The 27,391-nt window shown below is 44.5% G+C and overlaps 1 protein-coding gene across 1 annotated transcript in view; it reads left to right on the forward strand.

Annotated features, from left to right (window-relative positions):
• The first annotated feature begins 627 nt into the window (after positions 1–627).
• LOC145360972 (adhesion G protein-coupled receptor E3-like) overlaps positions 628–27,391 on the forward strand; it is a 48,022-nt gene continuing 21,258 nt past the window's right edge. Inside the window, exons 1-6 of the mRNA XM_080216479.1 lie at positions 628–737; positions 9,157–9,249; positions 9,881–10,024; positions 11,870–11,953; positions 16,487–16,639; positions 20,610–20,702. Coding sequence (XP_080072605.1) covers positions 704–737; positions 9,157–9,249; positions 9,881–10,024; positions 11,870–11,953; positions 16,487–16,639; positions 20,610–20,702 — 601 coding nt within the window. The 5' untranslated portion in view covers positions 628–703. The remainder of the gene's footprint in view (positions 738–9,156; positions 9,250–9,880; positions 10,025–11,869; positions 11,954–16,486; positions 16,640–20,609; positions 20,703–27,391) is intronic.

Here is a 27,391-nt window from a genome sequence, read left to right on the forward strand (position 1 = left end):
GCCTTCCTGACCACCTGCTGCACCTGCAGGCTGGGTTTTTGCACTCATGCACAAGGACCCCGAGGTCCCTCTGCACCGTCCTTAAACCAAACTTTAAATGAAGATGCAAAGAATGAAGACTGTTGGCTATTGATTCTCATGATAAAAAATAGCTTCTAAAAGAATAATTTATCCTCTCGGCTATATTAGAAGCAATACTGGTAACAACCATAAACCTATGTTCTTTGAACCAAAGGCAGAATCTATAACCAGGTTGGAAACTACAATTAAGATGTTAAAATACTGCATTTGTCTTGGAGCTGTAGGTTGTTGACCCCTGTTCTAAACCATGAAAAGTGACATAAAGCAACAATATACATGGCGCAATATATTGTCTCTCAGTCAGGTGTGATTTGGGTGAAGCCAACAAATAACTTCCTTTTGGAATCCATTCTTCAGCTGAACTGATGCTTAAATCTACTTGTTTCAACATGTAGTTATTCTGGCATACACAAACCCAACACAATGATTAAGCGTTTCTGAGGTGGAAACTCCCTGTAAGTATTCCTCAATTATCTGCTTGTGTTGCGTGACTATAAGAACACAGCTCCTGACCAGTGAGGTCCCACTTCCTGTGAATGACACAGGTGTTGAAGTTGTGCTCAATGTGTGTGAGGAAGCTACTTGGAGTATCACCTCTGCGAAGACAATAACTTGGTAAATCATGGCAGTACTTACAGCGGCGTATCTGGTCACAGGTGAGTAGTTTGATTAATGCAGCATGGAATGACACAGCATGGAAGGAAGATCTTCAATCCACCGTGTCTGTGCCAGGCTATCAATTAGCCCCTTTCTGTTACCCCTTTCCCCCACCATGAACTCTCAAACTGCTGAATCCTCATGGCTGATTTGTTAAACTCCTTGCCGTTGTGGTGGGTGGGTGGGTGGGGGAAAGGGTGTGTGATGCTGTTGGGTGTTGCGATGGGTGACCTATTGTCTTTCCACATGGCATGTTGCCTGTTAACTCCATGCCCAATATTTCTGTGGGGGGCTTTGGGAAAAAGAGTTTGCTGTTTTTGCATCAACCTGGGCAAATTGCCTTGACGCTGAGGTGTTGTCTGTTAGAGTTAGGAACTACACAGCAAGGAATCAGCCATTCCTTTCAGCTCTGACTTAGACATGTTAAAATCTCACTCCAGAACTTATAGAATGGTTGCAGCACAGAATGAGGCCATTTGGCCTGTCATGTTTATGCCTCCTCTCTGCAAGAGCAATTCATCAAGTGACACCCTCCTGCTTTTTTTCCAGATCCCTGTACATTTTTCCTTTTCAAATTATAATCCAACTATCTTCCGATAGCTATGATTGAGTCAGCATCCACCATTACTCTCAGGCAGTGCATTCCAGAACCTTAACCACTCATTGTTTAAATATTTTTCCTCGTGTCCTCATTGCTTTTTTTGCCAGTCACCATAAATTGGGAAATTCCTCCTGTTCTTGATCTCTGCACCAATGGAAACAATTTCTTCCTATCTGCTCTGTCCAAACCAATGATGAAGAATGAATATCTCTTTCAGATTTCCACTTGACCTCACTCTCTGGGCTGACACAACAGAGGAGGGAGTATGCCACACTGTAGTAGTTTCTTTCTGATGAGTCAGTAAACTGAAACTGTGTCTTCCCTCTCAGATGATATAAAAAAAATCCAAAGGCACTCATTCAGAAGGAGCTTTTAATAATTAAATGTAATATCATTTATTCTCAGTCCTCATAATTCCTGATCCAGACCCAATTGATTGTACAGTGCAACTTGGCCTGAATTTTAATTTGAGTTAAGTATGGGGCTGGCTAGTCAATGGCAAACTCGCCTTGACTAGCTGATGTGAGTGGCTGGGGCCATTTTAACTCCCGCATCAAAGTTAAATCCTTCAGTCCCATCCGTGACCACTCATCAATAATGTCAATCAGGTGGATGGGGATTGGAGAATTCCACCGGAATTGTAGCAGATGGGAGTGCAAACATGCAAAGGTCTGTCGACCTTGGGTGTGATTTTCTGGTCTCGGGGCGAGAAAATCCCGCTTTGAGAGTTAGTTAATGTTGAGAAAGACATATTTTTAATCACTAAGAGAATCAAGGGTTAATGGGATAAGATAGGAAAGTGGAGTTGAGGATTATCACATCAGATCAGTCATTTTCCTATAGAATGGTGGAGCAGATTAAATGGGCTGAATGGCCTACATCTGGTGCTTTTCTTTCCGGTCTCATGGAATCAGATTCATGATGGACACATTGTATAACTGAAGCTCATTATATGAAGACCTAAAGTAAGCAGCTATTGACAGGGCAGCCTGGTATACATGGATGACTGAAATGTAAATGCAGCCACCAGATTGGAAGCTGTTCTACCCAAGGCTTTAACTATTTTGAAAGCATGTCTTGCACCCAGTCTCATTCCTACTTTGCACCTTGTTCAATGGCTCACATCCTGGCGATGCTTGTGTTGAAAGTAGCTTATTCTTGTTTTCAAATCTCTTCCTATCATTGTAACCTCTTCAGCCCTGCAGCCTTCGGAGATCTCTGCGCTCCTCCAATTCGAACCTCATGCATATCCCTGATTTTTATTGCCCCACCATTGGTGGGCAAGCCTTCAGCTGCTTGGCTCTGGAATCTCCCCTCTACCTCTCTTGCCTCCTTTTGGGAACTTTTGGTCACTTGTGCTAAAATCTCCTAGTGAGGCTCATGTAAGATTTATATGATAATCATTCTGGTGGATCCCCCTCGAGATGTTTCGCTGTGAAAATGATTCATTATGAAAGTAACTTTTTCTTGGTGACCATCATGCATCTGATTAGGAATTTGTGCTTTTGTGGTCATAATCATAAAGTCCCTACAATGCAGAAGGCAGCCATTCAACCCATCAAGTTTGCATCAACTCTCCAACAGGGTATTTTATCCAGGCACACTCCCCGACTCATCCCCGTAACCCCACTTATGTACTGCGCTAATTCCCCTAACCTACACATCTTTGGACACGAAGGGCAATTTAGCAAGGCCAATCCACCTAACCTGCACATCTTTGGACACGAAGAGGCAATTTAGCATAGCCAATCAACTTAGCAATCACGTCTTTGGACATAATTCAAACTAAAGTTCCTCACCCCAAAATGGTACAATTAGTGCTCCGTGACATATAGTCCATGTAGTGTGATCAGGAAGACAATAGTTTTGGAACTATGTATTTCACATGAGATATATTGGTGGTCATGCTATCTATGAGGAGATTCTGCCATCTACTTTGCGCTTACCCTGGGTCCAGACTGTGTTTGTCAGTTGTCTAATGATAATTAATGACATTACTCAGAGAGACAGTAATTAAAGTCTGTTTGGAAATGCAGGAAGCAAGTCTGTTAATGGAACATTGAGACCAAACGCAATATCTTAATCACAGATTCAGCCAGGTTATGTAACCAGGCCTCTTGATCTGGCTCGTTAATGATGTCTGGAAAGTTGAGATTCTTAAACCAAGTAACCATGCATGTTAAATGAAAATATGTAGGTAAGCCTGAGCCAGATAAGTAGCTGTGTTGATGGGCTTCATGGCTCCAGTTGGTTGTAATCTAGTCATATGCAGGTAAATGTTGGACATCCTTATTTTCTGACTTTGGACAATCTGCACCTGAATACTGCAGATTCAAGTAAAAATAAAAACAATTTCAGTTATATAATGTCTTTCATAACTTCATTACCTTGTAAAGAACTTTACAGCCAATATAGTATTGTTAAAGTATAGTCACTAACACAGAAACATGGCAGCCAATTGGCGCACAGCAAACTCCCACAATTAGCTGGTTGCGGGATTAATATTGGCCACAACACTGGAGAAAATAATAACTCTGCTACTCTTCTTCAGAAACTGCTTTCAATTTCTTTTACAGCCATCTGGCACGGCATTAGGGGTGACATGCTGGCACAGTGGTTAGCATTGCTGTTTCACAGCGCCAGGGACCTGAGTTTGATTTCAGCCTCAGGTGACTGTGTGGAGTCTGCACATTTTCCGCATTTTTGCATGCTCTGAGTGCCTGGTTTTCTCCCACAGTTCAAAGATGTGCTGGTTAGGTTGATTGGCCATGCTAAATTGTCCCTTAGTGTCGGGAGGATTAGCAAGGTAAATATGTAGGGTTATGGGGATATGCCAGGGTGGGATTGTTGTCAGTGCAGGCTCGATGGGCTAAATGGCCTCCTTCCGTAAGGATTCTCTGATTTGAGAAGGCAATATGGCTTTGGTTTAACATCTCAACTAAAAGACCACTTCAGAGTGGGGCATTATATTGTTCTCAAGTCTCTAGAGTGGGATTTGAACCCACAACCTTTTCACTCAGCAACAAGAGTCCTACTAACTGAGCCATTGCTAATAGAGTATGTAATCTGTGTGTAATCTACATGGACAGACTGTGAACCTGATATTGGGCAAACATGAGCGCTTTGTGTTTATATTTGTCAATAGTAGGATTTAGAAGCCTTTTGATCTTAATACTGTATTTAATACTGGGCTCTTGTGTGCTTCAGAGATCCAGCTAGGTTGAATGAAGGATGGGTGAGGGGAAGATGGGCCAGTAGTCAGAAAATTAATCAAGTGGGCCCTGTCACAGTTGTAATTGTGGTAAATAATCTGCAAGCTCATTCGTCAATGTGTTATTTGATCTGTTGTTGTCTTAAGTAGAGAGTTGCGACCATGGACAGATCCTGAAATTTTGCTTAATATTTAGGGCAAATTTAGGACAAACTGTTTCAGCCTCAGCCACAGTGTTGTGTACAGTTCTGGGCACCACACTTTATAGAATCATAGAATCTACAGTGCAGAAGAAGGTCATTCAGCTGTGTACAGTTCTGGGCACCACACTTTATAGAATCATAGAATCTACAGTGCAGAAGAAGGTCATTCAGCCCATTGAGTCCACACCAACCACAATCCCACCCAGAACCTGTCTAATCTATTCTTTCTCTTCGGTGCTGCCCAGACTTGCTTTATAAAATACCTGGCAGTTTGATGTGCAAAAACAAAACCCTATATATTCCTTTTAGCCACATCCTAGAACTTTGTGACGGCTGTAGCAGATGAAAATAAACAGAATCAGGATTGGAAACCACTCATTGGGTCCAATCCTGGCTTCAGTTCAAGGATGCAAGATGAAATCGGCATACGAGTGGAGTCTGAAGATTTGCGCTATGTACAGTTTAAGGTCTCACATGCACACACACTGTCAGGAGGGATGAGGGGTTAACTTAAACAGGTCTAATTTCTTATCTTTCTTGTAAACAGAAAGGTGTTTTGATTCGGTTCCCTCATTACAAGAGGTGGCTTACTTCCCAACTCCTCAGTTTCTCTGTGGCCCAATTTTCTATTAACTTGAAATGGGTTGAGCTCAAAGGATTAGTTTATTTGCACATATTCAAATATGGCAGGAGAGTCACAGTGCTGCTCCCTTTGCACTCATACAGTAAAAAAGTTGTTGAAAAGAAAAATTTACATTAGAACAATTTGATCCACATGGGTCCCAGAGTTCAGGATCAAAGTACAATGAGGCTTGCAGGTTGAAAACTGATGCTAGATAATTCATCATTATGGTGAAGTGGAGACGGATTCAATGGAGGCGTTCAAAAGAGAATTGGATAATTATCTGAAGAAAAACGTTTTTAGGGAGATAGAGTGGGCCAGGAGGACCAGGTGTGTTAGTCTTGGTGTAAACCCGCATAGACCAATGAGCCAAATGGTGTCTTTCTTTATTGAAGGCATTATATAAATCGAGGACTACTTATGCAGAGTTTTATCACAGAAAAGGCCATTCAGCCCATCAAGTCTTTTGACCACAATCCCACCCAGGACCTATTCCCAAAACCCCTGCTAATTCCCCTGCTAATCCCCCTGACACTAGAATCAATTTAGCATGGCCAATCAACCTAACCTGCACATTTTTGGACTTGAGGGAGGAAACCGGAACACCTAGAGGTGTTCCCCACGCAGACAGGAGGAGAAAGTGCAAACTCCACACAGACAGTGACCCAAGGCCAGAATTGAACCCGGATTCTTGGTGCTGTGAGGCAGCAGTGCTAACAACTGTGCCACCTCATGTTGTCATGTTAGATTAAATGAATGGAGTGTGCTAATGGGCTGAGTTTAATAGGGTCAGTTGCATTAGTCATGCACCTGTGATCTCTCGCCAACGCAAAATTGAACGTCCTACCCAGCTTACTCATTTACTCAGCATTTATAATTGAAAAGGGAGTAAATAGAAAGGTGTGGGTGGTGGCGAGAAGATGGCTAAGATGCTCAGTCACACCTTGACAAAAAGTTGGTATTCCCCCCGCCCATGTGGAAATTAAAATGCTCAGATTGAAGTTTCATAGTTTGGAAGCTAAATTGTGCGGAAGCTAAAGTGTTCAAATTAAAGTTTCATGCCTTCTCTATACAGTAGTGGAAAATGTTTATCAGCTTACAGGCCTTCAACAGGAGTGTGAAGAGGCTAATCTTCATCTGCCTAGGCCTCCATAACATTCTGTTTTACGGCCTTCACCAGAGGGTGAGCTAGACCAAATTTTTCCACAATAAATACCAAAGGCAAGGTATGGGGAAAGGCTATGCAAATAAGAACATAACATAAGAATATAAGAAATAGGAGCAGGAGTAGGCCATCTAGCCCCTCGAGCCTGCCCCGCCATTCAATAAGATCATAGCTGATCTGTCGTGGCTCAGTTCCACATTCCCGCCCTCTCCCCATAACCTTTAATCCCCTTTCTCATCAAAAACTCATCAACCCGCGTCTTAAAAATATTTAGCGAGGCAGCCTCCACCACTTCAACGGGCAGAGAATTCCAGGGATTCACCACCCTTTGAGTGAAGAAGTTCTTCCTCAACTCCGTTCTAAACCGCCCCCCCTTTATCTTGAGGCTAAGCCCCCTAGTCCTACTGTCCTTTCTGAGCGGGAAGAGTCTCTCCACCTCTATCCTATCCATCCCATTCATCATCTTATATGTCTCAATGAGATCTCCCCTCATTCTTCTAAACTCTAATGAGTACAAGCCTAGTTTATTCAGCCTCTCCTCATAGCTCAACCCCCTCAACTCCGGCATCAGCCTAGTAAACCTCCTCTGTACTCCCTCCAAGGCCAAAATATCCTTGCGTAAGTACAGCGCCCAAAACTGCACACAGTACTCCAGCTGCGGCCTCACCAATGCCCTATACAGCCGCAGCAAGACCTCCCTACTTTTATATTCAATCCCCCTCGCTATGAAGGCCAGCATCCCATTCGCCTTCCTGACCACCTGCTGCACCTGCAAGCTGGGTTTTTGCGACTCATGCACAAGGACCCCGAGGTCCCTCTGCACCGTCGCCTGCTGCAGTTTTTCACCATGTAAGTAATAGTCCTTCCTACCATTATTCCTACCAAAGTGGACCACCTCACACTTGCCAACATTAAATTCCATTTGCCAGTTCCTGGCCCATTCGCCCAGCCTATCTAGATCCTTCTGTAGACTCTCCACACCCTCCGCACAATTTGCCGTTCCACCAATCTTGGTGTCATCAGCAAATTTCGACACCATACACTCGGTTCCCTCCTCCAGATCATCTGTATAAATGGTAAATAGCTGAGGTCCCAGCACCAACCCCTGGGGCACTCCACTAGTCACCAACCGCCAATCCGAATAGCACCCATTGACCCCCACTCTCTGCCTCCTATTTGACAACCAATCCTCTATCCACGCTAACACCCTACCCCCAACTCCATGCCCCCTGACCTTCTGCAATAACCTCTTGTGAGGTACCTTGTCAAACGCCTTCTGAAAATCAAGAAAGACCACATCCATCGGCTCTCCTTTATCCACCGCCCTAGACACATCCTCATAGAACTCCAGTAAATTTGTCAGACACGACTTCCCTTTAACGAAACCGTGCTGCGTCTGCTCTATCACGCAATTCCCCTCAAGATGCCTCGCTATTTCCTCCTTGATGACGGATTCTAACATTTTACCTACAACAGACGTTAAACTAACCGACCTATAATTCCCTGCCTTTTGCCTGGCACCCTTCTTAAACAATGGCGTAACATTAGCCGTTTTCCAATCTTCCGGCACTTCCCTGGAATCCAGCGACGTCTGGAAAATAACCAGCAAGGCATCCACTATCACCTCCGCCATTTCTTTCAGAACCCTTGGATGCATTCCATCCGGTCCTGGGGACTTGTCCACAATCAGCCCCTCCAGTCTGTCGAGCACCGCCTCTCTAGTAACAGTAATGTCATTGAGACCCTCCAGTCCTACCACCTTTCCATCTCTAACACCCGGCAAATTATTCACGTCCTCCTCCGTGAAGACAGAAACAAAAAAGTTATTCAAGACCTCAGCCATATCCCCATCCCCTACCACTAAATCCCCCTTCTCATCCTCTAAGGGTCCAACGTTCACCCTAGCCAGCCTCTTCCTTTTTATATATTTATAAAAACTCTTGCTATCCTTTTTTATATTAAGCGCTAGCCCAGCTTCATAGTTTATCCTACTCTTCTTTATCAACTTCTTTGTCAATCTTTGTTGACATTTAAACCTCTCCCAATCCTCTTCTCGCCCACTACTCTTAGCTACTCTAAACGCCTCCGCTTTTAATTTAACACTTTCACTCTAAACGCCTCTGCTTTTAATTTAACACTTTGAGGGATTGGCAGAAGACTGTTTCTCTTTGAATGAGAAAGGGCGAAAAGCCAGGATTTAATTGGTGAATATGTATGCAAATAAAGAATTAGAAAGATAGAATAATCGACTATAATTGCCAACTTGTTTGTTTGTAACTTCAGAAACACTTGCAGGACAACTGCAAGCTGGTTTCTCCTTGTGTACAAGTCATTAAAGGCCTTGCATCGATCGGCTTATGCATGGCGTCTAGTGCTGTTTGCACTCAAGTCGACTATGAGTGCCTCGGATTGCTGGTATCCAGGATCTCTGACACCCACTGTGCACTTTGTGTGTTCATATTCCTCTCAGTGCCAGGTTATATCTGCTGACCCACCACTTGCCCTTATTGACAAAAATAAAATTTTCTTCAGGCAACAGAGTACATGATCAATAATTACTTGAAAAAGGACCTAAAGGGATATTGTCAAATAATTAAATGTTTCTTTTTGTTACAGTGTACTACTTTGGGAGGTTAATGAATCAATTTATCATCTCAACTGATGACTGTAAACCATTTTTCTACTTGCAAGACAATGGGTTCTGCATTGGTGAGTTATTAACTGCAAACAAAAGACTTGCATTTATATAGTGCCCTTCAAAACCTCATGATGTCACGAAGTACTTTACAACCAATGAAGAACTTTTTGAAACATGATCTCTGTTGTAATATAGGAAGTGTTACAGCCAAATTATGCACACCTCTAATAGCAGCAAAATAAGGATCTTCTTCTGGACTCATTTACATCCACCTGAGAGAGCAGAACGGACCTCGGATTAATCACGCCTAACTCAAAAGGTGGCACCTCCAGCAGTGCAGCACTCTCTCAGCTATGTGCTCAGGTTCGGTGTTCAAACTTCTAGCGCAGGATTTTACGGTGTCGACCTGAGACTGGAAAATCCTGCCTGAGATCAATGGAGCTGCCCATTGTCCGCCCCTCGCCCACTCTCATTTCCATAGTGGTTGGGGCAGTAGAATTCCTCACTTGACTCAGGGATGAACCCTAGAGTCCGAACTTGAAGGTGAATCAAAACCTGGCTACTGCTGTGCTTGTCGACTTGCCATTGCCCCAACCCCTCTAACCGTCCTCATACTCCAAGAGAAAAATATTCACTCCCACTGTGCACCTGAATTAACCAAAGGTCAAATGAATCTTCTAATACATATTCCATACATTTCAGATTATGATCTTTGTGACATTGATCAAGTCCTTCGAATCAAAGAGTGTCCAGGTAGAGTAAAGTGTCGATTTACACCTGGAAATTTGCAGTGTGGATGTTCTATGACAGAAGGTCATCCTGCCCGTTTCCCTCCAACTTGCAAAGGTAATAATGAGGAATCACAAATTATGGAGGTGATTGTCCCAAATAAATTCTAAGTGCCGAATTTGTGTAAAAACTGGAGCATTGCCACTTTGCCCCATGGGGAGTGCCAGGGGGCCAGGCTAGCACTTCCAGGCTAGCAATGCCCAGGGACACCTCCCTTTACTCATGGCCTCCTGGGGAGGTCTCCATGGCCTCTGTTCACTCCAACGGAGTCAGGCTGCCAGTTCCCTATTAGTGGAGAGGTGTTGTAAACCCTACTGCCTGATCTACTCTTAGCGGGGAGGGAAGCAGGGGAGATGCTCGTAGTCCCCTGGCCTGCTAATGAAATTGTAAATATAAATTTTAATATTTAAATTGGCTACACGCCCATTTCTGGCATGGAGTTGATGACTCCAAAAACCTTGGAGCCAGGGACACGTAGAGGCCATGGCGCCCAGCGGGGAGCCCACTAATCAGCCTCCGCTGATGTCTCCTAGCCTGCTGCACTGGGGTTGGGAGAATCTCCCCCTATATCTCTCTATGAGGTAATCCCAATATGCAGTGTAAAGCTGTTGTTTCAGTTTGTGATCTTTCTTGAATATCGTAGAGCAAACGGTGGATGAGTGAGGATAGGTCAGAGGAGGCTCTGACATAGCTAAGATCTCACCTCAGCTCCTCTCATTGGCAAGTTCATCAAATATTTTTAAGGTTGGGTTAGATGGATTCTTGATGGACCACAGAGTCAAAGGTGATGGGGGCAGGCCAACAGCATTCAGATCAGCCATAATTCAAAGCTGTGTGGGTTAGGTTGATTGGCCATGATAAATTGCCCCTTCGTGTTAGGGTAAATATGTGGGATTATGGGGATAGAACTTGGGTGGGATGTTTTTGTTGCAGGCTTGATGGGCTGAATGGCCTCCATCTGCACTCTGGGAATCTGTGATTTATGATGGAATAAAATGGTGGAGCAGGCTTGACTGGCCTACTTGCCCATTTACATTAGGCCATTTGCTTATGAGGAGGTTAAGGGGATTGAGTTCTGCCACCAGTTCAGGAATCCCATTGGGTTTTAAAATTTTCTGAGTCAGTTGAGCTTGTGAAACGAGTAATGGAAAGCATTTCCAGGAAAAGCTCAATGTAACTGAGGATTCTGCTGAGCATATTTTAAAATGACTATCTCTGGACTTGCACCTCCTGCAATTGCTTTTGTGGGAGCAATAAATGGCACTGAGGTCAAAAATAGGGGTGGCTCGCAGTGCCATTACCTGAATTTGATTTGTATTTATTCGCCGGTTCCAGCCTAGTTTTAGCATGAGTTCTGGGTGAATTGGAAAATATAAGTGGCTCTAAAAGAAGGAACACATAGGCATTTGTTCACCCAATTCTTTTTCCACTCCACAAAAACCTCCCTTTTTTCACCAACAATTTGGATCATAGAATCCCTAAAGTGCAGAAGAGGCCATTCGGCCCATTGCATCTGCACCGACTCCCTGACAGAGTATCTTACCCAGGCCCTCTTCCCCAATCTATCCCCATAATCTCATACATTTCCATGTCCAATCCCCCTAAATTTGGGACATAGGGGCAATTTAGCATGGCTAATCCAGTTAACCCACACATCTTTGGACATCATGGGACAATTTAGCATGGCCAATCCATCTAAACTACATTTTTTTGGAGAGTGTGAAGAAATGGGAATACCTGGAGGAAATCCTTGCAAACATGGAGAGAAATGTACAAACTCCACAAAGACAGTCATCCAAGGCTGGAATTGAATCCAGGTCCCTGGAGCTGTGAGGCAGCAGTGCTAACCTCTATGCCACCATATTGAAGTGCTATTTTCAGGTATTTGATTCTTTTTTGCAGAAATTAAACAGAGTTATATCAACTACACATCAAATTGGACATTGTGCCCACCTGGATACATTGACAGAAGAACTTTCTGCTTTGGTGAGTCATCACCGTTGGTGCATCTTCTGTTTATTCTGCCCTTTAAAATGTGTGATTGTGGATGTGGATGGACAGTAATGTGGTGGTTACGTTACTGGATTTGTAATCCAGAGGGCTGGACTAATGTTTAGGAGCATGAGTTCAAATTCCACCAATGCAGCTGGGGGATTTCATTTAGATCAATCAAAAGTTAAAGAACTGTTTTCAGTAGCAGCAGTGTGTACCATCTACAAAATGCACTGCAGCAATTCACCAAAGATCCTTAGACAGCACCTTTCAAACAACATGGCCACTTCCATCTAGAAGGATAAAGGTAGCAGATACATGGGATCACCACCACCTGCATGTTCCACTCTAAGCCACTCACTAACCTGACTTGGAAATATATTGGCCGTTCCTTTGCAGTCGCTGCGTCTAAATTCCCTCCCTAACAGCATTGTGGGTCAACCCACAGCACATGGACTGCAGCGCTTCAAGAAGGCAGCTCGCCACCACCTTCTCAAGGGGCAACTCGGAATGGGTAATAAATGCTGGCCAGCCAGCGACGCCCATGTCCCACCAGAGAATAAAAAAAAAGTGATGGTGAAAATGACACTACTGTATTGTTGTAAAAACCTGGTTCACCAATTTCCTTAAGGGGAAGGGAGCGTAGAGTGGCCTGCATAATGGCAAAACTGTAGGGATTAAAGAAGATGGCTCACTGCCACCTTTGCAAGGAAAATTAGAAAATGTTGGCCTTGCCAGCATTGGCCACATCCCGTGAGTTAAAAAAAGCAAATGTGGACTTTTGCACCAAAGTTTATTCTACAATAATTTGATATGTGTGTAAACCCATTGGCCATGTCTAGTTTTTTCACTCTTTCACAAGACGTTGGCATTGCTTGCTAGACCAGTATTTATTGCCCATCCCTAGCTGCCCTTCTTGAACTGCTGCAATCCATGTGGTGCAGGTGCACCCACAGTGCTGTTAGGAAGGGAGTTCCAGGATTTTGACCCAGTAACAGGTAAGGGATGGTGATATAATTTCAAGTCAGGATGCTGAGTGACATTGAGGGGAACAGCCAGGTGGTGGTGTTCCCAGGTATCTTCTGCCGTTGTCCTTCTAGATGGTCATGGCCATGGGTTTGGAACGTGCAGTTGAAGGAACATAGTGAGTTCCTGTAGTGCATCTTGTAGATGGTACACACTGCTGCTACTGTTTGTTGGTGGTGGTGGGATTAAATGTTTGTGTAAGGGTTAGCAATCCAGCGGGCTGCTTAGCCCTGGCTGGTGTCAAGCTTCCTGAGTGTTGGAGCTGCACTCATCCAGGCAAGTGGAGAATACCCTCCTGACTTGCACCTTATCTGGACAGACTTTGGGGAGTCAGGACTTGCTGCAGTATTCCTAGCCTTTGATCTGTTCTTGTAGCCACAGTAGTTATGTGGCTAGTCCAGTTCAATTTCTAGTCAATGGTAATCCCCAGGATGTTGGTAGTGGATCATTCAGCAACAGTAGTGCCATTGAATGTCAAAGGGGATGGTTAGATCCTCTCTTGTTGGCACTTATATGGCGTAAATATTAACTGCCACTTGTCAGCCCAAACGTGGATATTGTTCAGGTCTTGCTGCATTTGAACATGGACTGCTTCAGTGCCTGAGGAGTCGCAAATGGTTCTGAACATCGCGTATTCATCAGCAACCCCCACTTCTTGTCTTATGATGGAAGGAAGATCATTGATGAAGCAGCTGAAGATAGTTGGGCCTAAGACAGTACCCTGAGGGACTCCTGCAGAGATGTCCTGAAGCTGAGATGATTGACTTCCAACCACCACAACCATCTTCAGGTGTGACTCCAACCGCAGAGGATTTTCCCCCTGATTCTCATTGACTCCAGTTTTGCTAGGGTTCCTTGATGACACACATGGTCAAATGCTGCCTTGAAGTCAAGGGCAATCACTTTCACATCACTTCTGGAATTCAGCTCTTTTGTTCAAGTTTGAACCAAGGCTGTAATTTCATTCTAGTTTTATTCTTTCTTATGCCATTTATAGTGGTTGAATACAACTGATTGTATTGCTAGGACATTTCAGAGGGCATTTAAGAATCAACCACATTATGTTAACAGCCCATTTGATTGACACCCATCCACCACGTTTAACATTCACTCCGTCTACGATTGACATATTGTGGGAGCAGTATGAACTACGTACAGTCACCATGTACAGTAGCAACTCACCAAGGCTTCTTCGATAGTACCTTCCAAACCTATGACTGCTACCACCTAGAAGGACAAGAGCAATAGATGCATGGGAACACCACCACCCGTAAGTTCTCTTCCAAGTCACTCACCATCCTGACTTGGAACTATATCACTGTTCCTTCAGAGTTGCTGGGTCAAAATCTTGGAATTTCCTCCCTAAGAGAGCTGTGGGTGTACCTACATCACAGGGACTGCAGTGATTCAAGAAGATGGCTAACCATCACCTTCTCAAGGGCAATTAGGGCTGGGCAATAGAGGCCAGACTAGCCAGTGACTCCCACATCCTGTGAAAGAATGAACAAAACAAAGTTGTTTAATGGATTTCCACCCCTAATAAAAGATAGATGAACTTTGGTACAAAAGTTCACACTTGTTTTTATGAATTCACGGGATGCAGGAGTTGCTGGCAAGGCCAGCATTTATTGGTCATCCCCAATTTCTCTTGCCAAGATGGTGGTGAGTTGCCTTTGGAGTTTCTGCAGTCCTTTGTCAGTTTTTCTCACACAGACCAGTGTACGGTTGGGATTTTCTGCTCTTGTTTGAGTTGGGTAAGTTTGGTGATGGGAGTGGAAAATATCGTGTGAAGGCCAAAATCATGTTTCAAGTCAGTGTAAACGCGATTGCCCCCTCCCCTCATCAGTGACAGGTCACGTTTCCCGGTGTCGAATAAACTAACACATCATTGTAAGGCTGGAATGATTCACTCCTAGGTCAAAGGTTCCATCCACAGCAGCGTGAAGCATGACTAGTCTTTGAAGACAAGCTCTAGTGAGTGCAGTGGAGCGGGGGAATGGTTGGAGAGCACCATGACCAGGCACTGTCCTGGTGCTGCCTGGGCACCCCTGACACTTCCCAGATGCAGGTTGCCCAAGCACTGTCCAAGCAGTTCTGGGGGTGTGTCCAGGTTGGGGTGCTGAGGAGATTTCAGGGTTAACTTGTTTTGTTGCTGTGCGGTAGGATGGCATTTAAAAATGATGCCCTGATCTTTGCGTTTCTAAATTGCCGATTGGGCAGGTGAATCAGAGGAACCCTGCCAGCAACACATCGTAGAACCTGACCCTTGAAGCTTTTTTTCCCAAAGAGCTGAACTATCATAGAATCCCTACATTGCAAAAAGATGGCATTCAGCCCATCGCGTCTGCACTGACTCTCTGACAGAGTATCTTACCCAGGCCCTCTCCTCTGGCCTATCTCCTATGTGGTGGAGAAAGCTGCCATTGCTGTCATCAACTTCATTGCCGCTTTTCACACCTGCAATCAGCCTTTGCTGATTTCTGGGAAATTCGTGCCCTATGTTTTCTTTCCCTGAAGGACATTAGTGAACTGGATGGATTTTACAAGAAACGTAAGTCATGTCATTAATCACCCTCACTGAGAATGGTTTTTTAATTCCCGATTTATGTAAGTGATAATCTGTATCTCCAATGATGAGATTTCAACTCATGCTCCTGAATAAGAGTCCGGTCCTCTGGATTAGCAATCCAGTACAATAAGCATTTAGTCACTGTTACAGATCTTTTCCACTCAATGCATTGAAAAATTCTCTTCATCTCACTTCTGGCTCTTTTGCCAAACACCTTAAATCTGGATCCTCTGAATTTTGTTCCTTTTAAAAGCGGAAAGAGCTTTTCATCAATCATCCTTCATGATTTTAAACACCTCTAATTAGACATCCCCCCCTTAACCTTCTCTGCTTTAAGAAGAATAATCCCAATTTCTCTAATCTCACCGTGCACCTGAATTCCCTCATCCATGGTGCAGTTTGAGTAAATCTCCTCTGCACACTCGCCATTTGAGTCAATCTCCTCTGAACACTATCTTAAGGCCTGGAAATCCTTCCTAAAGTTGCTGAGCTTAACAGAATGCAGCAAATGTTGCGAGAATGATACCAAAGCAAAGGATGGCAGCAGTGAATTAGTGTCACTGACCTGAGGTGGAGTTGAGGTGGTCATGTGAAGCAAAAGGTACCTCATCCTCCTCACCCCTCCTCCAAGTGGTTTGTATTCCCACGCACTCTTGACTTGTGCTTTGTTGGTGGTGGAGAGGCTTTGTGAAATCAAGGGTTTAGCTGATTGTCATAGATTACTCAGCCTATGACTTGCTCTAGTCACTTTGCCATTTATGTGGCTGGTCTTTTTTGAATTACTATGAACCCCTTTGGGGAAGATTCATCAGTTGGGATCAATACAAGTCCATGATTATCAAGCCCTTTAACACCCAGGTTAAAATAATCGCTCAATTCAATTCAACAAATAAATGAAAAGACTCTTGTAACTCTGCTTCTCTTTGTTTCAGACTGGGCATGTGGTTTGAGAAGAAACATTCAGATTAACTGGTGTACTGTAAATATGAGATGTTTCTCTGCACCTATGGATAAGTTTTGTAGCTGTGGGAAAATATATGGATTGCATGAATCACGAGCGAGTGCATTTTCATCAAGGTGTAGTGGTGAGTCGGACATTTGCGCATCATGGCTGGAATTTTACTGCCCCGCTCTCCATGGGAATTGGAGCGGGCGAGGGGTGGACAATGGGAAGGTTCGTTGACCTCAGGTGGGATTTTATGATTTTGGGATGAGCAAGGCTGTAAAATCCCATGCAATATTTATATTACTCCAGGAAATAAAAATTATGAAAAAATATTTTGTGATAGACCACATAGACTTACAGTCTCAGGATAAGGTGTTGCTCATTTAGGACTGAGATCCAAAGACATTTCTTCACTCCGAGCATTGTGAATCTTTGCAGTTCTTAATCCCAGAGACCTGTGGTTGCTTAGCCGATGAATATATCACAAGACTGTGTGGATAGATATTTGAAGAAGAAAAGAATCAGGAATGCAGGGATGATGGGTAAAAATGGAGCTGATGTAAAAGTTCAGCCAAAGTCTTATTAAATGGTGGAGGCATGATAGGAAGTCTGATCCTAATTTCCTATGTTTATGTCCTATGGAGTTTGCTGTAATCACAACAATCTGCTAGGTCCTCTATGGAGTATTCACAAGAGAGACCTGTTTTAAATAAAGAGACAGGTCTTAATGGCTATGAAAACCAGTGACTTAAGATCAGAAGAAATAGAAGCAGGAGTTGGCCCATCGAGCCTGTTCTGCCATTCAATAAGATTATGGCTGTTCGGATTAAGGTTTTAACTTCACTTTCCTACCTGTCCCTCATAACCCTTGACTCCCTTGTCAGTCAAAAATCTGTCCAACACCACCTTGGATATATTCAATGACCAAGTCTTCACTGCTCTCTCTGGAAGAGAATTGCAGAAACTAATAAGAACATAATAAGCACATAAGAACTAGGAGGAGGAGTAGGCTGTCTGGCCCCTCGAGCCTGCTCCAACATTCAATAAGATCTTTTCATAAACTCAGCTCCACTTACCACCCATTCATCATAACCCTTAATTCCTTTACTGTTCAAAAATCTATCTATCCTTACCTTAAAAACATTCAATGAGGTAGCCTCAACTGCTTCACTGGGCAGGGAATTCTGAAGATTCACAACCCTTTGTGTGAAGAAGTTCCTCCTCAACTCAATCCTAAATCTGCTGCCCCTTATTTTGAGGCCATGCCCCCTAGTCCCAACTGCCAGTGGAAACAACTTCCCTGCTTCTATCTTATCTATTCCCTTCATAATCTTATATGTTTCTATAAGATTTCGTCTCATTCTTCTGAATTCCAATGAGGATGGCCGAAGTCTATTCAGTCTCTCCTCACAAGCCAACCCTCTCAACTCTGGAATCAACAACCTAGTGAATCTCCTCTGCATCCCCTCCAGTGCCAGTATACCTTTTTTCAAGTAGAAATTTCTTCTCATCTCCTTCTTAATCGAGACACTTCTTAATCTTATTTTCAAAAAGTGCCCCATAGTTCTAGATTCCTCTCAGCATCTACTCTGTCAAGGCCCCTCAGAGTCTTATAAGCTTCAAGAAGGTCAACTCTCATTCTTCTAAACTCCAATGAGTATAGATCCAGCTTGCTCGAACCTTTCTCATAAGACAATCTTTATCTGAGGAATCAGCCTAGACAATCTTTATCCCCTTTCCTTCATAGCTGTAATGCAGTGATGGGCAACCTAGGCTAGTGAGTGGCCCTCCTTCATCTCGGTCAGCCGCAAGATTGAAATGCTAACCAACTTTGATCCTTGAACAAGATTGAATACATTTAATATACACTTTTCTCAGAATAATCCAAAGTGCAAAATGGGTAAGAAAGTGGGAGGTTTTCTTGCCTGTTTTTCCAGCAAGGTAATTTACAATTCTCTGTGCAATATAATTCTCGCCAGTAAAGTGGATGGGCTAGAGTGTCAGCTTGCTGGGAAGCCAGCTGCTGAGCACTCTCCCTATTGGGAGATCTTGGGAGATCTGTGACTCCTCCCCACGAACATTGCACCCCAACACCACAGATGGGTTGCATTTGGTTCCCAGGCCACAGGTTGCCCACCACTGCTCTAATTTTGTTTCAGTAATGGGATTTGCAAATTTTACGCAGCACTATAACGATGCCTTATCCAAGTTCATCATGCCTTTTGCATCCATTTATAAAACATAAGATGCTATTGTCTTTCCGTATTATCTATTCTGCTATTTTCATAGATGTATTTATTTTGAACTGCTGAGTGCCGATTTTCATCCATACACTTCAGCACCCAAGATGGGAGAGCTACCCACCAAGCCAAATTGGCACTTGAAGTAACCAAAGCCTTGTAATGAATACATCCACACTACTCATGTGTTAGAGGCAAAAATGAAAGGCGAAATATTAGAAAATGGTTAGCCTGGCAGAACAGGGGTCATGATGTGGAGATGCCAGCGATGGACTGGGGTAAACACAGTAAGAAGCCTGACAACACCAGGTTTAAGTCCAACTGATTTATTTGATAGTAAACTCACAAGCTTTCAGGGTTTGTCCCTTCGTCAGGTGAATGGAGAGTTCTACCTGACGAAGGGACAAACCCCGAAAGCTTGTGAGTTTACTATCAAATAAATCGGTTGGACTTAAACCTGGTGTTGTCAGGCTTCTTACTGTGTTTAGAACAGAGGTCCACAGATGTGACTGTTGCTACCAAGTTTATAAACCCAGGTATTTAAAAAGATTTGATAGATTTGGGACTCACAATCCTGACTTAGAAATATACTGGCTGTTCCTTCACTGTCACTGGGTCAAAAATCCTAGAACTCCCTTTCTAACAGCACTGTGGGTATACATACATCACATGGACTGCAGCAGTTCAAGAAGGCAGTTCATCACCACCTTTATAAGGGACAACTAGGGATGGGCAATAAATGCTAATCTAGGCAGTAACACCCACATTGTGTAAATGAATATAAAACAGAGTCCCATTCACCTTGTGCTCGCTCATCTACATTGACTTCATTTTCAAATTCTTCCAAAGCATTGTCCCTCCCAAGCTGTATAATCTCTAGACCTACAGCCCTCCAAATATGTGAGTTCCTCTAATTTTCACCTCTTGTGCATTCCTAATTATAATTGCTTCACTAGCTCAGACTGCGATCTATTGGTAGTGCCACTCAGCTAATATTCCAGAGGCACCAGTTAGTTCCATAGGTTCAAATCCCTCAACGGCAGCTGATGGAATTTCAATCAGCATAGCTGGAATATAAAGCTATTTGTGGTAATGACCACAAAATTACCATTGCTTGTTGTTGAACCATCTGGCTCAGTCATGTCACTTTAGGGAAGGACTGCAGACTCACAGCAATGTGATTGACCTCTGAAATGGCCCATCATTCCACTCAGTTTCAGGGCAATTAAACATGAGGAATAAATGTTGGTCCAGCCAGTGATGCCCACATCTCATAAAGGAATGAAAAAGAAAATGGGTGGCCATGCCTTCAAATGCCCCTGCCCCAGCTTTGAATTCTCTCCTCCTCACTACCTTGTTGCCCTGCTTTAAATAATTCCCTAAAACTCTTTCACCGATTCTGTGACCTAACGTCGTCTTATGTGGCTCGGTGTCATACTTTGTTTTACAACATGAAGCACTTTGGACTGTTACATTAAAGCTGCTAAGTGAATATAAGTTGTTTTTGTATTTATTATTGGGCAGCACTATGATAGCACATAGTTTTGTTAACCTGTGAAGAATTATGAATTAAAACCATCTGCATGATCCAAAACATTATCCTGAACATTGGCTAGAATTTTCTGGCTGATCTTGTCAGTGGGATCTCCAAATTCCGCTGGTGGTGAAGCTATGAGTTTCCTGGAAATGATGGGTACATAGAATGGGAAGCTTCGTTAATGGTGGTGGGAAAGCTGCCACAAAACATGCCATGAGGGGCCCATTGTATTTTCTCTATTCAAAGTATTTAGACCAGAAAGAGGGTTTTATTAACGTGACTGTGATTTTGCAGACATAAGGTAAACACTAATGTGATTCTTCTGGTTTCAGATATTGACGAGTGTCTTAAAGATCCATGTGGTGCTCAGGAAATCTGTACAAATACACCTGGAAGCTACACCTGTGTCAATAACACCTGTATTGGTAAAAAGAACATCAGCAATCTCTCAATTGTAACACTGCATGAAATTTAGTGTGGAAGTTATTCTTGATGGTACTCAGGAAAACTAAAACAGCTCGATAACCTCTGTATCCTCTGTATGAAAGATATTGCACTAGTGCAAACTGTTATAGAGTACCTTATCACTATCCATCACCCAGAGTGCCTGCTCTTCCTCTGAAGCATCATTGAACTCCACCATTGTGTCACTCTCAGTTTCAAGCCCAACCAGTTGGAAATTCCTATCATCTTTATTAAGAATTATAGAATAGAATTCCTACAGTGCCATTTGACCCATCTAGCCTGCACCGACCCAGGTTTACCCTGTAACCTCACGTATTTACTCAGCCAACCTGCACTTCTTTGGACACTAAGGGGCAATTTACCATGGCTAACCAACCTAATATGCACATCTTTGGACTTTGGGAGGAAACTGAAGCGCCTGGAGGAAACCCACACAGACATGGGGAGAATGTGCAAACTTCCCCCATGGTGGGAATTGAATCGTGGCCCTGATATTGTAAGGCAGCAGAGCTAACCATTGTACCTCAACACTAACATATCCAAAATTCTTTCTTCAGGCCATCATTAAAACCATTGCACCATCAAGAGCCCCGACCTTATCGATCACCATGGAATCCACTCGCAAAATATCCATTTCACCATTTACAAATACCTTCATGTATGCACTCTCCATCTCCCCGCGTTCCAACATGTACCTTGCATTCCATGCTTGAATCCCTCCAATCATCTTTCTATTCCGTCTCATTACAAAACGACTCTTAACAAAGTCACACATGACATCCAATGTGACTGTGGCATCGATGTGACTCCTTATCCTTTCCAAACTATGCACAGCCTTTGACACAGTTGACCACACCATCCTCCTTCATTGCCTCCCACTGCTGACCTGGGGTGGATCTGTTCTACCATAGTTCCATTCTTCTTTATACTGTCATAGCCAGAGATTCATTTGCAATGGTTTCTCATCCTTGCTCTCTCAGTGTTACCTGTGCCCCAAGGATCCATGCTTGGATCCCTACTTTTTCTCATCAACATGCTGCCCCCGGCAATGCCATCCTAAAGGAGAGCATTAGTTCCCACATGTACATGAACAACATGGTGTTCTATCTCACTTTGATTCTTGATTCCTCTTGATTGCTCCACTCTTGCTAAATTATCAGATTGTTTATTTGGCATGTCGTAGTGGATGAACAGAAATTCTGGCACTGCCCCCATTTTCAGGGACAGGTGGGAATAGCTGAGGGGGTGTGCAGAGAATTGAGTGGGAACAAAGAACAAAGAAAATTACAGCGCAGGAACAGGCCCTTCGGCCCTCCAAGCCTGCACTGACATGCTGCCCGACTTTTTAAGTAAAACCCCCTACCCTTCCGGGGACCATATCTCTCTATTCCCATCCTATTCATGTGCTTGTCAAAACGCCTTTTAAAAGTCACTACTGTAATTGTTCCCACTACCTCCCCCCGCAATGAGTTCCAGGCACCCACTAGTCTCTGTGTAAAAAAATCTGCCTCGAAAATCTCCTTTAAACCTTGTCCCTCGCACCTTAAACCTATGCTCCCTAGTAATTGACTCTTCAACCCTGGGAAAAAGCTTCTGACTATCCAATTTGCCCATGCCTCTCATAATCTTGTAGACTTCTATCAGGTCTCCCTCAACCTCTGTCGCTCCAATGAGAACAAACCAAGTTTCTCCAACCCCTCCTCAAAGCTAATGCCCTCCCTACCAGGCAACATACTGGTAAATCTTTTCTGTACCCTCTCCAAAGCCTCCACACTCTTCTGGTAGTCTGGTGACTAGAATTGAACACTATATTCCAAGTGCGGCCTAACTAAGGTTCTATAAAGCTACAACATGACTTGCCAATTTTTAAACTCAACAACCTGGCTGATGAAGGTAAGCATAAGAACAGAAGAACACAAGAAATAGGAACAGGGGTAGGCCATCTAGCCCTTTGAGCCTGCCCCACCATTCAATAAGATCATGGCTGATCTGTCGTGTCTCAGTTCCACATTCCCGCCCTCTCCCCATAACCCTTAATCCCCTTGCCTATCAAAAACCTATCAACCCGCGTCTTAAATATATTTAGTGAGGCAGCCTCCACCACTTCGACGGGCAGAAAATTCCAGAGATTCACCACCCTTTGAGTGAAGAAGTTCCTCCTCAACTCTGTTCTAAACCGTGCCCCCTTTATCTTGAGGCTGTGCCCTCTAGTCCTACTGTCCTTTCTGAGCGGGAAGAGCCTCTCCACCTCTATCCTATCCATCCCATTCATCATCTTATATGTCTCAATGAGATCTCCCCTCATTCTTCTAAACTCTAACGAGTACAAGCCTAGTTTACTCAGCCTCTCCTCATAGTTCAACCCCCTCAACTCCGGTATCAGCCTAGTAAACCTCCTCTGCACTCCCTCCAAGGCCAAAATATCCTTGTGTAAGTGGGGCGACCAAAACTGCACACAGTACTCCAGCTGCGGCCTCACCAGTGCCCTGTACAGTTGCAGCAAGACCTCCCTACTTTTATATTCAATCCCCCTCGCTATGAAGGCCAGCATTCCATTCGCCTTCCTGACCACCTGCTGCACCTGCAGGCTGGGTTTTTGCGACTCATGCACAAGGACCCCGAGGTCCCTCTGCACCGTCGCATGCTGCAGTTTTTCGCCACGTAAGTAATAGTCCTTCCTACCATTATTCCTACCAAAGTGGACAACTTCACACTTGCCAACATTAAATTCCATTTGCCAGTTCCTGGCCCATTCGCCCAGCCTATCTAGATCCTTCTGCAGACTTTCCACACCCTCCGCACAATTTGCTGTTCCACCAATCTTGGTGTCATCAGCAAATTTCAACACCATACACTCGGTTCCCTCCTCCAGATCATCTACATAAATGGTAAATAGCTGAGGCCCCAGCACCGACCCCTGGGGCACTCCAGTAGTCACCAACCGCCAATCCGAATAGCACCCATTGACCCCCACTCTCTGCCTCCTATTTGACAGCCAATCCCCTATCCACGCTAACACCCTACCCCCAACTCCATGCCCCCTGACCTTCTGTAATAACCTCTTGTGCGGCACCTTATCAAACGCCTTCTGAAAATCAAGAAACACCACATCCACCGGCTCTCCTCTATCCACCGCCCGAGACACATCCTCATAGAACTCCAATAAATTCGTCAGACACGACTTCCCCTTAACGAAACCGTGCTGCGTCTGCTCTACCAAACAATTCTTCTCAAGATGCCTCGCTATTTTCTCCTTATCACGGATTCTAACATTTTTCCTACAACAGACGTTAACCGGCCTATAATTCCCTGCCTTTTGCCTGCCACCCTTCTTAAACAACGGCGTAACATTAGCCGTTTTCCAATCTTCCGGCACTTCCCCGGAATCCAGCGAGGTTTGGAAAATAATCACCAAGGCATCCACTATCACCTCCGCCATTTCTTTCAGAACCCTTGGATGCATTCCATCCGGTCCTGGGGACTTGTCCACAATCAGTCCCTCCAGTCTGTCGAGCACTGCCTCTCTAGTAACAATAATGTCATTCAGGCCCTCCACTCCTACCATCTTTCCATCGCTAACACCCGGCAAATTATTCACGTCCTCCTCCGTGAAGACCGAAACAAAAAAGTTATTCAAGGTCTCAGCCATTTCCCCATCCCCTACCACTAAGTCCCCCCTCTCATCCTCTAAGGGTCCAACGTTCACCCTAGTCAGCCTCTTCCTTTTTATATATTTATAAAAACTCTTACTATCCTTTTTTATATTAAGCGCTAGCCCAGCTTCATTGTTTATCCTACCCTTCTTTATCAACTTCTTTGTCAATCTTTGTTGACATTTAAACCTCTCCCAATCCTCTTCTCGCCCACTACTCTTAGCTACTCTAAACGCATCCGCTTTTAATTTAACACTTTCCTTTACCTCCTTCGTTATCCACGGCTGATTATCTCTCCTCCTACGATCCTTTTTAACCATCGGAATAAATTTCTGCTGAGCACCAAGAAAGATCTCCTTAAAGATCCTCCACTGTTCCTCAGCAGACCTACCTTCCAACGCGCTCCCCCAATCAACATTCGCCAATTCCTCTCTCATCCTATCATATTCCCCTCTGTTCAAACAAAGGACACATGTCCGGGAACCCACTTTCTCCTCCTCCATCTGTATCAGAAACTCCCCCATACAATGATCACTCTTCCTTCACCACAAGGTCCCTAATTCTACCTGCCTCATTACATAACACCAGATCCAAGATAGCTTGCTCCCTCGTCGGCTCCAACACACACTGTTCAAGGAAACTATCCCGGCAGCATTCCAAGAACTCTTCCTCAAGCCCACCGCGTCCAACATGGGTCGACCAATCAATATGTAGATTGAAATCCCCCATAATTATCGCCGTCCCATTCCTGCACGCCGCATTTACTTGTGCGTTAACAGCCCGCCCCACCTCCAGATCATTATTTGGGGGCCTATAGACGACACCCACCAGCGTCTTCCTCCCTTTGCTGTTCCTAATCTCCACCCACAACGATTCCACTTTCTGCTCTTTGGCTCTTATATCATCCCTTACTACCACCCTGATGCTATCCTTAATCAGCAGAGCTACGCGCCCCCCCGCTTTTTCCTCCCGCCTATCCTTCCTAAACACTTGATACCCCTGTACATTCAGCTCCCAGTCCCTGTCACCTTGCAGCCACATCTGTAATGGCCACCAGATCATATCCATTTGTGCTGATCTGCGCCACCAGCTCATTCACTTTATTCCGAATGCTTCGCGCATTCAGATAAAGTGCCTTCATCCCAGCCTTCACCTGGACCCTATTTGCCAGAACGCCACCAACCTTACTCATGCCCCCTACTCCCTTTATTATTGGGACATCCTTGGCCTCTTCCCTTACCTGTACCCTCTCCTTTACTTTAGACCCCGTAATTTCACCTACCCTCGCACCCTCCCCCCCCTAATTAGTTTAAAGCCTTATCTACAGTCCTATCTACACGATTCGCCAGGACTCTGGTCCCAGCACGGTTCAGACCAACCCCATCCCACCTGAACAGGTCCCACCTACCCCAATACTGGTGCCAATGCCCCATAAATTCAAACCCATTCCTCCCACACCAATCCCTGAGCCACCCATTTACTTCCTTAATCTTATCAACCCTACGCCCATCTGCACACGGTTCAGGCAGTAATCCGGAGATAACCACCTTGTCGGTTCTACTTTTTAATTCCATTCCCAGCTTTTCATACTCCCTCCCCAGATCCTCAGTTCGCATTTTGCCTACGTCGTTGGCACCCACATGTACTACAACGACTGGATTCTCACCCTCCCACTCCAGGTTCCTCTGCAGCCCAGATGTGACATCCTGGACCCGAGCACCAGGCAGACAACACACCCTTCTGTGCACTTTGTCATTGTGACAAAGGACAGTGTCAATACCCTTAACCACACTATCCCCAATTACTACTACGTTCCTTTTCACCTTCTCTTTGCCTATGTCCTGTGTCTGCATCACTGTACTGTGTGCAGTTTGCTCACCAACCTCACAGCCCTTGTTCTTGTCCACACTGGAAGCAAGAACCTCAAACCTGTTATGCAGATTGAGAGGCTGAGGCATTCGGTCCCCACCCTCCTTCCTCCAGTCCCCTCCCTCCTTCCTCAGGTCCCCACCCTCCTTCCTCCGGTCCCCACCCTCCTTCCTCCTCTCAGCAGCCCCCTCCTGTTCCTGACCCTTAGAGTTAGCCAGTCTAGGGGGGGTGGATGTCTCTTGCACCCCATTATCAATGGCACCCTCCCTCCCCCTGATGAGCCTCAGTGTCTGTAGCTCAGAGGCCAGCTCATCTACCTTGAGCTGGAGCTCCTCCAGCAACCTGCACTTACTGCAGACATGGTCACTGGGAAGGACCCTGGGGTCCACCAGCTCCCACATCATACAGAAACAGCACATCACATGCCCCTCCATTATTCCCTGTAGTAATATTGAGCAACGATTTCAACGCAAACTTACCTGGCCCTTTTCTCCCTAGCCCTTTGATCCTAAGCCCTAGTAGCTTACTCAGCTTCCCTCTCACTCCGCTGCCCGCTCCGACGCTGCCCGCTGTCTACACCAGGCCTCCTTTTAAACCTAGCGCTGTTTAAAAGCCTGCTTACCCACAAATCCCTGCTATCCACTCCCTTTGAATTCTTAAAGCGGTAAACAGAAAAAGCCCGTGAAAATGCTTTTAAATGAATCTAACAGTTCTACAAGGTAAGTTCTTACTAGACACTAAAAAGCCCGCGAAAATGCTTTTAAATGATTTAAACAGTTTTTACACAGGTAATTTCTTACCTGACTCACTGCTCCTTCACTCCGCCTGCTCCAGCAAACAATGGAAGCACATATGCTTGACAATCTTCTCCACTTGCATTGCCACTTTCACTGACCTGCGTATCTGTACACCCGGATCCCTTTGCCTATCAATACTCCTAAGGGTTTGTCATTTACTGTATATTTCCTATCTTTATTAGACCTTCCAAAATGCATTACCTCACATTTGTCTGGATTAAACTCCATCTGCCATCTCTCTGCCCAAGTGTCCAACTGATCTATATCCTGCTGTATCCTCTGATGGTCCTCATCGCTATCTACAAATCCATCAACCTTTGTGTCATCCTC

This window comes from Carcharhinus amblyrhynchos, chromosome 33 (genome assembly GCF_965287045.1).
Source record: "Carcharhinus amblyrhynchos chromosome 33, sCarAmb.v2.hapA, whole genome shotgun sequence".
Taxonomy (NCBI): domain Eukaryota; kingdom Metazoa; phylum Chordata; class Chondrichthyes; order Carcharhiniformes; family Carcharhinidae; genus Carcharhinus; species Carcharhinus amblyrhynchos.